This window comes from Colius striatus, chromosome 17, assembly GCF_028858725.1.
Source record: "Colius striatus isolate bColStr4 chromosome 17, bColStr4.1.hap1, whole genome shotgun sequence".
NCBI classification, from domain to species: Eukaryota; Metazoa; Chordata; class Aves; order Coliiformes; family Coliidae; genus Colius; species Colius striatus.
Window position 1 is genome coordinate 2,948,440 of NC_084775.1, and position 15,343 is coordinate 2,963,782.

The 15,343-nt window shown below is 61.6% G+C and overlaps 1 protein-coding gene across 1 annotated transcript; it reads left to right on the forward strand.

The window, feature by feature from the left end:
* Positions 1 to 4,497: 4,497 nt before the first annotated feature.
* On the forward strand, positions 4,498 to 11,865 carry GAL3ST1 (galactose-3-O-sulfotransferase 1). Its single transcript, XM_062010028.1, has 4 exons — positions 4,498 to 4,574; positions 4,973 to 5,185; positions 8,050 to 8,183; positions 9,755 to 11,865. The coding sequence occupies exons 3-4, from the start codon at positions 8,059 to 8,061 to the stop codon at positions 10,902 to 10,904; spliced, it is 1,275 nt and encodes a 424-aa protein (XP_061866012.1). The 5' UTR covers positions 4,498 to 4,574; positions 4,973 to 5,185; positions 8,050 to 8,058; the 3' UTR covers positions 10,905 to 11,865.
* Positions 11,866 to 15,343: the final 3,478 nt, after the last annotated feature.

The window sequence follows — 15,343 nt, forward strand, 5'->3', positions numbered from 1 at the left end:
ACAGCTGGATGTCTGCTGGGAGATGGAGCAGGAGGGACAGCCTGGTCCAGGCTCTAGGTGGCACAGCCTGTGGGCACTGGCTGTTGTCACCCTTTGCCAGTCCTTGGTTGGGTAAGGTTTGCTCCATCCTGACTGGGTGCTGAGAGCCAACTCCAAGGTCTTTTTGTTGAAGCAGAGGAAGGGAAAGTCCTGCTGGGGGCCCCCAGGCTGGAGAGCAGCTCTGGAAGAGGACCTATTGGGCCTCAACTTGGCCATGAGCCACCAACATGCCCTTGGGGCAAAGAGGGGTGAGGGTGCTGTGTGAGGAGAGCTGGGGGATAGTGAGGAAGGTAATGCTGCCCCTCTGTGCTGGTGAGGCCACTCAGTATGCTGGGACCAGCAATGGGCTCCCCAGGGCACAAGGGACATGGACATACTGGAGCATGTCCAGTAAAGGGTCACCAAGATGCTGCAGGGACTGGAGCATCTCTCCTAGGAGGGGAGGCTGGAGAGCTGACTGGGGAAGTCCTGGCTCATCTCCATGGGTGTAACTACCTGAGGGGAGGGTGTGATGAGGGTTCTTCTCAGTGGGGTCTAATGTCAGGACATGAGCACAAACTGAAAGCCAGGAGGTTCTGAACATCAACAAACAACTTCTTCACGGTCAAAGTGACCCAGCACTGACACCAGCCCATGGAGTCCCCATCCAGAGAGACACCATGACCAGGGAGCTTGGCCCCAAGGTGCCTCCAACCCCACAGGGACACTCAGGTTGCTTGCAAAGGGACGAGACAAAGGTTCTGAGGGCTCACTATCCTTATCACACCTTCTTCCAGCAAGAGGCCAGAAGGGGGTGATTGTTTTGGATGGAAAGGTTATTTTGGGGCTCTTGGCTCAGAGTGGGCTGGGGGGGACCCAGCTGGGGTTGCAGGGGCCTGGATAGTCCTACTATTAATTTGTTTGGCCTGCCCTGGGGAGGGCTCATCTGGAGTCCTGGGGCCAGTTCTGGGCTCCCCAGATGCAGAGGGACAGGGAACTGCTGCAGAGAGGCCAGTGCAGGGCCACCAAGATGCTGAGGGGACTGGAGCATCTTCCTTCTGAGGAAAGGCTGTGGGACCTGGGGCTGTTCAGCCTGGAGAAGAGGAGACTGAGGGGACCTTATCAATGCTGATCCATATTTAAAGGGCAGGTGTTGAGAGGATGGAGACAGTCTGTGGTGGGCACTGACAGGACAAGTGGGAATGGGCACAAACACAGGCAGTGCCCCTGGCACATAAAAATAGAGCTTCTCTGGTGCTGAGGTGAGCCCTGGCCCAGGCTGCCCAGGGAGGGTGTGGAGGCTCCTCAGGAGGTTTCTAACCCCACCTGGACACGTTCCTGTGCCCCCTGAGCCAGGGGAACCTGCTGTAGCAGGGGTTGGGCTGGGTGAGCTCTGCAGGGCCCTTCCCACCCCACCATGCTGGGATTCTGGGATTAAAACAATGCAAGGAGAAAGTAAGGCTGCCAGGGGTCAGTGGCCCCATTATCAGCACCATTATCCCCCTCTTCCTTTCTCTTAGACCCCTTTTTTTCCCCTAGAACAACCCCACACACACAGTTCCTCAGTGGGGCCTGCGTGCAGCCCTGAGGCCTGTTCATGGCCGTCCCCGTCCTGAGGAGAGCAGAGGGTGACGCCTGCTGTAGTGCAAGACGCAGTGGGGAGGCAAGTTTTCCTTCTCTGGCTCATTTGGAGGTTGGGAAGGGGTGTCCCAGGGTAGGGATGGGTTGCTGGTGGGTGGGCTGTAGGGTTTTGGTGAGGGGGTGAAGGTTGGGTTGGCTCATGGGGCTGATGTGGACACGTCGGGCCCCAGCCATGGTGAAGGTCGTGGGGTCTCCTGAGGCTTCAAGGGGTGTCTGCAGCCAGGGCAAAGGTTGTGCCATCAGGAGGGGCTGCTTGGGGGAAGCCTTGTCTTCACTGTGATGAAGGCTCTGTCACCTCTGGGGCCTTCTATGGGGAGTGTCTGGCTGTGTTGAAGGCTGGTTGTCTCTTGGGGGGGTTGATGGGGACACCCTTGTTCCCAGCTGTGGTGACTGAATCATCTCAGGGGGGTTATTTGGAGGACAAACTCTTTCCCAACCAAGGTGGAGGCTGTGTCAGCTCCTGGCACTGCTGTGGGGACACAGCTGTGGCCCCTGAGCTCACTGTGAGCAATGTCAGCCCTGGGGCTTTGAGATCCCCCATCAGCATGGGAGGAGCAGCGCAGGTAGGGAACTGTCAGCAACAGCCCCTCTTTCTTTTGTCCTTGCCTTTTTGCCTTTGCCTTTGCCTTTCTTTCTCTTTTTCTTGTCCTTCCTTTATTTCTTTTTCCCTCTTTCCCCTTCTTTTTCTCCCTTTTTTCCTGAGAGACTGGAAGGGTTTTGCCTTTCTTTTCCTTTTTTAGATCCTTTTTTGCTTGCTTTTCCCTCCCTTTCCTTGACTTCACCTCTCAGAAAATTGACCACTTGAGAGCTCCTGGGGCTGCACCCAGAGCCAGACTTTCACCCTGAGGTGGGAACCCTTGACTGGGGCTTCCCAACCCCACCAAAGCTGCTGAACTCCCAGGCACCTGCAGTGCTGGGACAGCAGATAGGGAAGGGATGAGCAGATAGGGCAGAGCCAGCCACAGGCAGCAGCCCTGCTGATGGGTTGCCCAGCCAGGTAACCACAAACTGGACGTGCCACCCTGAGGGCCACCACCAGTTCCCCCTCTTTTGTCAGCACTAATGACAGCTTTTCCAAGCAATAAATGCACCTGACGCCAAGCTTGGCCAAGGAGCATCTGCCAGAGCCAAGCCCTGGCCTGCGTGGCGTGTGCCAACCACGCTGCTGCCCTCAGGCTCATCACCAAAGCCCTCAGCATCCCCAGCTCTGGTGTACACTTCCCCCTGGTCACCATTTGCTGAGTGAGTGCTCTGTTTGTACCTCTACATCTGAGGGATGGCCAGATGGGATGGCCAAGGGACAGGGGGTGGGGGAAGTTGTGGTTGAACCCTTCTGGGGAAGTTTGAGTGCACTCGAGGCCATTTCCCCTTGTCCCAGTAATGAACAATAGGACAAAGGACTGGGCTCCAGTTGCCCCAGAGGAGGTTGAGATTGGAGCTGAGGCAGAACTGTTTCCATGAGAGGGGTGTCAGCCCCTGTGCCAGGCTGCCCAGGGAGACATTTGGAAGACACATAGATGAGGTGCTGAGGGCCTTGGCAGTGTGAGATGAGTGGTTGGACTCAATGATCCTAAAGGCCTCTTCCAACCAAAATGATTCTATGATTCCATGGTTTACACCCCATGGGGTGTGGGAGATGGGGCTTCCTGACTCATTCTCTTCACATCCCATGCCTGTGAGCATCCCTTTGTTGAGCTGCCACATCCCAGCCACCCCAGTCTTCTTCCAGCTGGAGACCACTCAGTACACAGCCCACGGGAAGGAGGAAAGCTGGAATTGAGAGGTGCCCTGTGGGAAGGGGGTGGGATGGCTCCTTGTCCCCATGCTGCTGTTTCCAGGGTGAATCCAGACAAAGGGAGGGAACAGCCAGAGCTGGAGCTGGCGGTGGAGCTGGGGCTGTGATTGAATCTGGTGCTGGTGGTTATTTCATGCAGTGAGAGCTGGGCCTGAGGGGGCAGGGGAAGGGATGGGAGATAACCCCAGGCACGAGTCCAGCCAGGGCTGTGCCCCTGGAAATGCATGGAATGAGGGCTGGGGCGGGGGGCTGTATGTGTGTCACACAGACTTTGACACTGCCTCTGAGCTTCCCCTGGGGCACAGGGCAACTTCCAGACTTGTTTTCGGGGAGCCTGTGCTCAGTTGGGTGCTTGTGCTCACCTGGTGCCTGTTCCTCTCGATTGCCCGAAGGTGCCCGTTCCTCTCCAGTGCCCACAGCCAGGCTGGCACGGCCTCAGGCTTTCATTTTGAGGAGCTGGGTCAGATCCTTCAGCCGGGTTTGGGGACAGCAGGAGGTGTCTGGCCCGGGAGAGCAGGGATATGCCAGTGCCTACAGAGGGCTGGTGGCTCTTCATCCCTCTCCTCGTGACAACAGAGGTTATTCGGCTCTTCATTCCTCCTCCTGCTCTGAGGGAGGATATTCTGGCTTTTCCTGCCCGGGGCTTGCAGAGGTTAAGCCCAGGCTGAGAACCCGCCCCAAGCCCCGTGGGGACAAGCCCTGGACCCCAAAGCCCTCTGGCACGGACGGAGACACCGGGAGGTCCTGGACACGGCCAGAGGGTGCCCTGCCATGACTCCTTGGCACAAGCACAGGGGCCGTTGCTCTGCCCCAGCGCAGCACCGTGCACCGGATGGTGGCAGGATGAGACCCTGCCGGGTCACCCCGAGCCCCAGCGCAGGCCGTGGGCAGGGGGGGAAGGGCAAAGGCCGGCGTCAGCGCGGCGGCTCTGAGCTCATTACAGAAGGGAGAGGAGCACAAATATTGCTGCCATTAAGGCCATAAAAGCTATTTTGATCCCATCAGCAGCAGGGAGGGAGGGCAGGGGAAGGCTGCAGGATGGAGAGGAGCCCGCAGAGCGCTGCTGGGGTGCCCTGGGGAGCAGACGACGGGGCCACAGCGCAGCGTTCCCCAGCTCCAGGTGAGCTCAGGCCCACGGCCGGTCCGAGCGTGCCCGGCAGGGAGCAGAGGGCCGGCCGTGGGGGGCCGGGCTGGGGGCCGGGGGCCGGCGGTGCCGTGGCCGGGCCGGGCCGGGCAGCAGAGGGGCCGCACAATGGGTGACAATGTCCCCGTTGAGGCCGGAGCTGCAGATGGAGACAAACGCGGCCGTTGTTCGGGGCGCTGGCAGGCAGAGGGCTGAATGGCTCCTCTGTGCTGCCGGCTGTGGGTGTGGAGACGGCAGGGCCGGGGTGGCAGCGGGCAGCCGGGGCCTGGCCCGGCCGTGCCGGGGGAGCCGGCCAGCGCCCGGCCGCAGCCCCGCGTCCCTCTCCGCAGCAGCTCTCATTCCTCTCGCTCTCTTTTCCTCCCTCCTCCCCCCAGGCTGGGAATCAGGGGGCAGCACCCCAGTGATGCCCTAAAGCTGGGGAGGGCTTCGGCGACGCCGGCGTTCGCGGGGAGCTGCCCGGGACGAGCTTATTCCATGTCGGAGCAGCATCGGCCCCCCTGCCCCGTGCCACCCGCTCCCCCTGCGCCCCGGCCAGCCCAGGACGCGGCACCGACGGCTCGCCCGGAGCAGCTCAGGATAAAGAAGAGGTGATGCTTGGAGGGTGGCTCCGTGGGGCAGGGGGGTGTGAGGGGGGTGGGAGCGGGTGTTTGGGCCTGCGGCGGGGGAAGTGCCATGCCTGTGTGAAATTGGGCACGTGGGACAAAGAGCTTGGCCCTGGTCTTGTAGGGGCGGGAGGAGCGAGAGGCAGGTGGATGTGCCTCGTGTAGAGCGGCTACAGGGGTCTGTACCTAAAGGAAGCTCAGTAGAAGGCTCCGGGCTGTACCTGGGGAGCAGGGGAGCTGCTGGGATGTGGGGACAGGGCCACAAAGCTCCCTGGCCTGGGGTATCCCGGGGAGTGACCCGTGGGGAAGCGGCTGGTGCAGCCACATCGTCCCCCTGGGAATGTGTCTGGCAGCGCTGGCACCGCGCATGGGAGCCCCCGGAAAACGCCCCATCGAGCTGGTTAATGGTTAAACCACTCGCTTAAGGCAAAGTCAATAGCGTAACTAGGCTGAGAGCTGATTGCCAGAGCCAGCCCAGGGGAGTCAGCCTGGGTGGAGGGACACATTGTCCCGGCATCCCGGCGTGTGGGGCTGCCCCAGGGTCCCCCGCGGCAGTGGGAGCTGAGAGGGGGGTTAATGGTGCCAGCGCGGCCAGTGCTGTGCCCTGTGGCACAGTGGCAGCACAGGTGGTGAAATGCAGCTTTGCCCACGCTGTGGGGGTCCCCACCAGTGGGTTTTTGTGGTGGGGATGGTGCCCATGGCACAATGACCATGGCCAGGCCGTGAGACCAAACCCTGGCTGCTCCCAGCGTGAGACCTTCACACTCACGCTGCAGTTCTGAGGAAGGCCCAGAGCCCCCCCACCCGCCACAGTTACACTGTGCCCCCCTCCATCTCTGCCATTCCCCCCTGCCCTTGCCACGGGCTCAGAAAACCACTGGGCAGAGGCTGGATGTGGCCAGACCTGCTGGTCCCCGCTGCAGGGCAGGGGGGAGAGCGCTTGGGCAAGCCTGGGTGTAGCTGTGTGGTGGCAGCAGGTGCCCCCTCCCCGTGGGCATCCCCCTGCTGCCTCGCTGGGTGCCAGGACGGGCCGTGCCCGGCGCCCGGCCGCAGCCTCGGGCTCGGGTTGCATTTTCCATTCATTATTCATCGAGCTGGAAATCTCAGCGCAGGAGGCTGAGCCAGGGGGGCGGAGAGGGGGGGAGGCAGGCAGGAGCAGTGCCCGGGGCTCGCCGTGCCCTGGGCACCCTTCGTGCTGGCTGGGTAACCTTTCTGCTTGGGCTTTAGCTTAGAAATCCGGGGGGGGGGGGGGGGGGGGTCTTTGCTACGTGGGGGTTGGGAGGGTTCGAGTGTGTCTGGGTGTGAATGATGCTTCCCCCAGCCGGGGTTCCATCTCTGCTGGAGCTTCGAGGCTCTGAGGGAGCGGTGTCCCGGCAGGGACAGAGACTCGGTGGGTTATTTGCGGGGGGTGTCGTTCAGCCGGGAGCGAGGGCTGGCCGAGAGCCGGAGCGGGGCGCGGGGACACGATGCTGCAGCCGCTAAATGGGGGCGGGGGGTGGGGGCGTGAGGCTGCGGGGCTTTGCCCTCCAGCTCGGGGGATGCCCCCGGCCGCGGGTGCCACGGTCACGAGCGGCGTGTCCCGTGGTCCTGCCGCAGAGGACAGCCCTGCTGCAATGCGGTGGCTGGCGCGGGGGGGCCGCCGGTGACCCCCCGCCCGGCCCGGGGCTGCGGCGAGCGGAGGCAGCGGCAGGCGAGCGGGGGCTGCAGGGGGCTGCGGGGGGCTGCGGGGGCTGCGGGGGGCTGTGCACGGGGTCTGGGTGGTGCAGGAAGGTGCGTGTGCCCGTGTGGGGATGAGCGGTGGTTCAAAACCACGCTGGTGCGTGTCCTTGTGCGCACACGGGCACGCGTGGAGAGGCGTGGGGAGGGGGCTGGAGGGGAGGGGGTTGTACATACGTGTGTGTGTGTGTCTGTGTGCAGCAGTGAGCATAGATGTGCGTGTGGAGGGCGGGAGAGCAGGCTGGTTGTCTGTCCCTGCATGTGCACGAGTGTGTCTGTGTCCCTGTGTGTGTGTGAAGCAGGAGTGCACACGCGTGTGTGTGTGACCCTGTGCACACGTGAGGATGCATGAACATGCACAGGGGCATGTCTGTGTCTCACTGTGTGTGTGCATGCAAGAACATGTGTGTCCTTACCCATGCATGCGTGTGCCCTGTGTGCATGCACACGTGTGTCCTTACCTGCACATGCCTCTGTGTGCATGTGCCCTCTGTGTACATGCACGTGTGCAATGAGTGTGTACATGCAGTTCTGTAGGTGGAGGGGTGGGAAGGGCTGTCCTGTCCAGCAGGTCTGTGTCCCACTTTCCCCCCCAAAAAGGCATGGGTGCCCTGGCATGGCTGCACTAGGTGAGTGTCGTGGCATCCCATCCATCCTGAGCTGCTGCAGCTCCTGACCTGGCCTGGAGATCTTCCTGGGAGAGGGATCCTGGCTGCCTTGGGAAGCTACTACCTACGTCAGTGGTTTTTGGGGATCTGCCTGCCTCGTGGCTGGGCTGCTCCATGGCTCAGCTCCTTTCTCCTCACCATTCCCTGCCTCCCTGACTGCTCTGGTGTCGGCCATGGAGTCACAATGGGTTTTTTTAAGGCAGGCAGAGAGTGCTCAGGTTGTGCAGAACAGCTGATCTTTGGCCACAAACCTGTTTTGCCTACAACGAGGGACACGCCTGGTGCTGGCTTATCTCTCTTCCTGCAGTGCCAGCACTGAAAAGCCCGGTGAGGTTCCACCTGGGACTTCCCATGCCCATGAGATGTCCCCGTGCTTCATGTGCTTGTGCTTTGAGTCCCAGGGTCCCTCCAGTCCCTGTTTCTGCATCACCCAATGCTAACAGCTCTCCTCTCTGCCGGCTGCAGGTGACCAGGATGCTGCACCATGGGAGGCACTGGAGGTCCATGTGCAAGGGGCTTGTCCTGGGGACCCTCCTGACAAGCTTCATGCTGCTGCTGTACTCCTACGCCATCCTCCCGCTGCAAGTCGGCGTGACAGAGTGAGTGTGGGGTCCCCACGTGTTCCCCCTGGCAGCTTGGACACCCTGCTTTGCACCTGGCACTCCCAACCAAAGGTGGTCCTTGGGCTTTTCAGGCTTCGGTGGCTTCACAGCGAGGCGTCCCCTTCCTACAGCCTCCTGTTGGAGAGTGCACCCTGACCCGTGGAGGGGGGAAGGCAGATCCCATCTCCTGAGGGGGCTGCAGACCCTCACTCCAGGCAGGACCCATTGGAAAATGGCAACCAGAGCTCAGCTCCTGAGTGATGAAAGGGATGAGGAGGTACAGGACATCCCCTGCCTGCTGCAGCTTCGTGTCCCCTGGGGCAAGGAGAAGATCACAAGAGATATTCCCTGGCAGGCAGGAGCAGCAGGCAGAGCAGGGGCGGGTACTCAGGTGCTCTTTGTCCTTCAAGAGCAGCCAGAGCTCTGTCACACAGAAACTCTCACCCACTTTCCAGCTCCCTGCCACCCAAGAAGCAGGGCTCTGCTCCTGGTCGTCCCTCCTGGCAGTAAAATTATCTCTAAGCTTATTTATGAGATCTGCTGGCAAGTGCTTCACAAGCTCCCTGCCAACCCCTGCTGCTGGCTGGGATCCTTATCAAGGATCAGCTCTACAGCTTCATTAACGGTGTCCAAAGTCACTCGACACTGTGGTCTCTTTCCCCTGTGCCAGGCAGCTCAGGTGACACACAAGGTGTTCTGGTTGCTGCCTGAGGGCCTGCAGCCCATCTGTGGGGCCATGCACTGGGATTATTTCCCTCTTTGCTGGGGTTCTGGATCTTCCTCCACTCCTATAAGGGGCTGAGAGCTTCCAGACCTCATGAGAACATCATCAGCTCTGTCCATGGAGTTACAGCCATGGAGAGCTCGTCTCGATGCACATCACAACATCACCTGCACCAAGCCCTCCATGGCTGTGCCCATGGGGAGGGCTGGGGACCCCCTGCTTAGGCAGCATCAATGCTGTGACCCCACAACAGCACATCCTTGGTGGCTGGAGCTCTCCAGGGGCTGGATGAGCTTGGTTTGGGGCTGCAGCTGATGTCGGGGGTTCATGGGGGTGGTGACAACTGCCCAGCTCACTGAGGGGCCCCTGCCTCCATCACCCTGTCCAGCACCCATCCCTGGGGCAAGAAGCCATCCACAGGCCCAGCTCCTTCAGGAAGCAAAACGGCCAAGCCATTGTGGTGGTGAGCTGCCCTCGCCACGGTGTCACAGAAACATTGAATGGTGGGGGCTGAAAGTACCCTCCAGAGCTCCTCCAGCCCAACCCCTGCTCAAGCAGCTTCCCCTGGCTCAGGGAGCACAGGAACGTGTCCAGGTGGGGTTGGAAACCTCCTGAGAAGGAGCCTCCACACCCTCCCTGGGCAGCCTGGGCCAGGGCTCCCTCACCTCAGCACCAAAGGACTTGCTCCTTGTGTTTAGGTGGAACCTTTTGCATTCCAGCTTGTGCCCATCACCCTTTGTCCTGTCACTGGCCACCACAGAGGAAAGTGTCACCCCATCCTCCTGACCCCCACCCTTTAAGTGCTTGGCAGTGTTAATGAGGTGCTGTCTCTTCTCCCCTCCAGCATCCCGGCTTCCTCCTCCTGCTCCCCCCACCCAGCCACCGACAAAGCTCCAGCAGCAGCCAACATCACGGGCAGCCCCTCGGCACCGAGCTGCCTGCCCAAGCTCAACATCATGTTCATGAAGACACACAAGACAGCCAGCAGCACCATCCTCAACATCCTCTTCCGCTTCGGCGAGAAGCACCGCTTGAAATTCGCCTTCCCCAACGGCCGCAACGACTTCTACTACCCGTCGTTCTTCGAGCGGCGGCAGGTGCGGCACTACCGGCCCGGCTCCTGCTTCAACATCATCTGCAACCACATGCGCTTCCGCTTCCAGGAGGTGCGGCCGCTGCTGCCGCCCGACGCCGCCTTCGTCACCGTGCTGCGGGACCCCGCCTACCTCTTCGAGTCCTCCTTCCACTACTTCGGGCCTGTCATCCCCCTCACCTGGAAGCTGACGGGGGAGGATAAGATGGCTCAGTTCCTCCAGGATCCATGGCGCTATTATGACCCCAATGGGTTCAACGCTCACTACCTCCAAAACCTCCTCTTCTTCGACCTGGGCTATGACAACAGCCTGGCCGCCGACAGCCCGCTGGTGGAGGAGCACATCCGGGAGATCGACGGCCGCTTCCACCTCGTCATGTTGCTCGAGTACTTCGACGAGTCGCTGGTGCTGCTCAAGGACCTGCTGTGCTGGCAGCTGGAGGACGTTCTCTACTTCAAGCTCAACGCCCGGAAAGGCTCCACCGTGTCGCGGCTGACGCCCGAGCTCTACGAGAAAGCCACCGCCTGGAACCTCATTGATGCCAAGCTCTACCGCTACTTCAATGCCACCTTCTGGAGGAAGGTGGAGGCCTACGGGAGGGAGAGGATGGCCAAGGACGTGGCCGAGCTGCGGCGGGAGAACGAGAAGATGAGGAGCATCTGCATCGATGGGGGACACGCCGTGGACGCCAGCGCCATCCAGGAGTCCTCCATGCAGCCCTGGCAGCCGCTGGGGGAGAAGTCCATCCTGGGCTACAACTTGAAGAAGAAGATCAACAAGAAGCACCAGAAGCTGTGCCGCAAGATGCTGACGCCCGAAATCCAGTACCTGACCGACCTGGGCGTCAACCTCTGGATCACCAAGCTCTGGAGCCGCGTGAGGGACTTCCTCAAGTGGTAGGGGAGGGCGGGCACCCCGCTGTCCCCAGCGAAGAACCAGGTGCTTTCCTTTTTCCTACTCATGGTGTCTCTTGTTTGGACGTGAGGGGAAACAGCTGGAGGCTGCAGCGCCCAGGAACAGTCGGGGAGACGCTCCATCACCCTCTGGGCAAGGAGAGCAGAGCCTCTGCCTCCAGCTCTGCCTCCCAGGGGTCGAGGACTGGGGGCTTGGGAAGGATCCACTTCATCCTCCCCCGCGCAAAGGCTGGAGGAGGTGTTGGTGAAGGACACAGCCTGGTCACAGCAGGAGCAGGACAGCCCTCAGCATGTCGCCGGAGGTGCAGCGAGGGCACAGCAGTGGCAGAGGGTCATCCTTGCCCAGGGTTGGCAGAGCTGCTGGTAGCAAACCCAAACCTCAAGGGGCTCCTCACATCATTGAGGTCTGGTTTTGGGGCTGTGTCAGAGCCTGCTGCACCACCGCTCCAGCCCGTGGCTGCAGTGAGCGCAGCACGTTCTCAGCCCACCTCAGCCAGGGCAGACTGTGACCCTGAGCCACATGAGAATGGAAAACCCACCCCAAAAGCCCCAGCGCTGATCAGCGGGCTCATGGTGCTCGTGGGTGAAGGGCACCCGTGCAGCAGGTCCCCTCCCAGCAGCGGGTCCCCTCCCAGCCCCAATTGTCCCAGTCAGAGGGCCCCGTAGCCTCAGTCCCAAAGGCCCACGGGGTCTGGTGAGAGCCGGGGTGGGGAGGAGGTGAGGAGCAAGGTCCAGTGGCCCCTGTCCCGCTGATGCCAGCCCCTGGGCAGGGGGCTGCTGAGCATGGGGTCTGTTCCTCCCCTCCACGGGGGGACAGCCCCTGCGTGTCCTGGCCGGGCTGGATGACACTGGCAATGCCACGTCCTGCCGAGAGTGGCCCAGGCTGGGCACAGAGGTGGCACCCCTGGCTGAGCCTCCCCCGGGCACAGGGATCCCCCCAGGCCCAGTTCTGCTCCCTTTGTACAGAGGAGAAATAAAAAGCAATTCTACTTTTGTAAGAGAATGGCCCTTTCTGGCAGTTGTTAACAGTCTCCATCTGCCTCCTCCTTCTCCAGGCTGTGGGAGGGACTGAGACATCTCCGTGGGGGCCACATCCCGCTCTGTCCCTGCAGCCCCTCAGGGTCCCAGCTCTGCTCTCCCCATCACTCCTGGGGGTGGGGAGCCTCGTGTGCTCTGGAGGCAGCACTCAAGAAGGGGACCCCCAGCATGAGTGAGGGGCCTGGATCCATCCCCACTGTCCCTGCAGAGCGTGGGAGGCCCAGGCCACGCCACCAGGAAGGTGTGATGGTTCCACAGGGACACCGGGCCCGTGGCACAGCCAGCACGGGTGACACATCACGACTCACTCGTGCCACCAGGTCCCATCTCTGCTGCTGGTGGGTGCACCCCCTTTTCAGTGGGGTGGTACTGGGATGGATGTGAGCCCCCAAGGCCAGTCCAGAGTCACTGCTGGGGTCACCAGCTCAACTCCACATGGCACTGCCCAGGGACAGCAGGATGGGTGCTGGGACGCACTCTCTGAGGTCCCCAGGTGAGATGTCCTGCTGGGAGCAGGTGTCGAACCCCACCATGGCCACAGGTTGCCTCTGTGGGTGGGGGGATGGAGAAACCCCTCCTGAGGCAGGAGGTTGGCTGCACAGCCCTTCTGGGATGACATCCCCTTGGGGACACTGCCCACATCCCTCTGTGCCCGAGCCACTGGGTCGATCCAGGCAGAGAGGATTTGGGGCCATCTGAGGCAGGCAGGAGCCACTGACACAGGCACTTCACCAGCTCTCTGACCTGGCTGGGACCAACCTGCTGCCCGTGGCCCTGGGTCTGCCCTAGAGCGAGCCCTGGGGTGGGCAGCAGCAGCTCTGCCTTCCCTGGGGGGCAAAGGGTGGAAGAAAAGTCCTGCTGAAGTCCCCTATCCCAGCAGCCTCCTCCTGCAGGCTCTTGTTCTCAAGAACATCCTGTGGGTCCAGGATGGTGTGGTGGGCCTGGGGCTGCCAGCAGGGCTGTAATGGGACCAGGGCTGTGTGATGGGGTCAAAACTGTGGTGGGCCTGGGACCGTGGTGGGGCTGGGACTGTGTAGGACCATGAGGTAGGACCAGGAGCACCCATGGGACCAAGGCTGGGTGGTGGGACCAGACAATGTGGTGCAACTGACACCAGGGTTGGACCAGCACCAAAACTATTTGGTGGGACCAGCACCATGCATGAGACCAGGACTAACTGGTGGGTGTGGGACCACTCACTGGGACCCGGACCACGTGCAAGACCAGCCTGGGTGGTGGGACTGAGACTGTGTGATGGCACAGGGCCTGAGCCATGGCTGCACATCTTGGGATGGGCTGTGGGACCAACCCCACGGGTGGGGCTGCTGATGGCAGGGCAAATCAAGCAAATCTCCAAAACCTGGCAGCACCAGCGGGGCCTGATGGCACCCAGCCCTGGTGTTTAAAGGCCCCTGCAGGTGCTGGGGCTGCTGTTTGCTGAGGATGGGGCTGAGCTGGTGGGTGCTGCTGTGTGGGGCTGTGTTGGGGGTGGCAGGTGAGTGGGGCTGGGACCCTCTGGCTGCTCCTCTCAGTGGGTTGTACTGAGGGACGTGGGTGATGGCACCCATGTTTGGGTGCAGGAGGGTGGTAGGTGCCATTAGTTTTGCCTGGTGCTGGTTCCTGCTGCCCTTCTGGACCTGCTGGCTTGAGTCTTCTTGGTGGAGAGCAGACTTCCTAAAGCAACCCTGTGCTCTGGGGATGTGGGACTGGAGCGTGGGGGCTTGCTGGGGGCTCCCAGTGCCCTTAGGTCCCAGCAGGTCTCTAAGAACCTGGTCTGGGTAGGGGGGATTAGAGCTGCTGGTGGGGTTTGTGGCTACAGACAATGGTCTGCCATCTCGTCAGCAGCTCCTGGTCTGTCCCCAGCCTTGGTCAGGGTCATAGCACTGGGGAACGCTCTTGGTGCAGCCTGTCTGCTCCCAGCTGTGCCTGAGGACACCTCACCTCGCCTTTGGAGGGCTGGGGAACTCTCTCTCCTCCAGCACCCACCATCCCAGCACCTACAGTGGTCCCATGCTGGGGCATGGCCAGCAAGGCCAGGAGAGGCCCTGGCTGGGGAAGCTGGGGATGGAGGAGCACCCTGATGTGCTTGAACCTGGCTCTGTTCCTGGCTGCCCTCCCCTGTGCTGCTGCCACCTGCCCTCCACGAGTCCCAGGGACACCCCAGGACCTGGATGTCCCCACTGCCTGGGATGTGCTCAGCCCCACTGTCGAAGCCTTCTCCTTGCTGCAGGGACCACCATGGCTCCAGCTGCTTCTGAGTCCTCTGGTCACACGGTGGTGGCTCCAGGGGTGTCCTCGGGCATGGGGACAAGGGCTGTGGCACCAGGGTCTGCTGCTGCCACTACACTCGGTGGGACTCGTGCTCACTCCCACTCAGAGGAGCCCACCATGAACTTTACCTTGAGGCTCCTGGATGGTGAGTACTCTGGGTCTTGTGTTGAGCTTTGGGGGATGAGACCACAGGATGGCTCCAGCCAAGACCTCTGGGCTTGACCAGCAGCCCCCAGCGCTCTCTCCTGCTTGTCCTCAGCCCTTGAGGACACCAAGAGAAGGTGGCCATCTCTGTAGAACTTCCCCTCCCAGGCTGGTGGGGGGTGCTGGGCTTTCAATAGTGGTGCTTTGAGATGTTCCCAACCCCCTGCTCCATACCATGGTTGGGTCTGGGGAGTCAGCTGCCTCTTGTTGTTCTGATGGGTAATGTAGCCCCTCTCAGCTCTGTGGGGGTAACCAGCAAGGTGCTGTAGCTCTGGAGAGCAGGCAGGGAAGCCAGGCTGGGGTAACAGAGCCAGGGACACAGAGTGGGCAGCTGGGAAGGCAGGTGCCTTGCAGGGGTGAAGGCCAAGGCACCGGTGGCTGTCGGTCTGGGGGTGTTCATGTCCTGGTCTGTGGTGGGACAGGCTGGGGGATGTCACACTGATGTGACACTGGGGGATGTCGCCTTCCCTTCCTCAGGGGACCTCAGTGCCCCAAAGAAGCTGCTGGTGCTCAGCCCTGGCTCTGCCATCCACCTGGAGGCCATGGTCCACTTCACTGCCAGCATCTCCCTGCAGATCCGTGTGGAACAGTGCTACGGGACGCGCTCAGAGCCCCGGGGACGCCCCAGCAGGGTCTTCATGGTCGTGAACAGCAATGGGTGAGTGCCTGTGGGGTGTGAGAGGTGAGAGCCACTGCTCCAGGCAGCCTGGGCTCCTGTAAGGTGACCTGATGGAGAGGGGTGGCCTGCCAATGTCCCCGTGTGCTCTCCTGCCTCAGGTGCCTGCACGGGCAGAAGCTGGTGAGTGTGTCTGTGGAGCACGGCAGAGCAGTGTCCAGCCTGCGGCTCACCCTGCTGGCCCCTGTGCTGGAGGCTGAGTCTGAGGAGGAGGAGGTGAGGCTGAGGGATGCCCT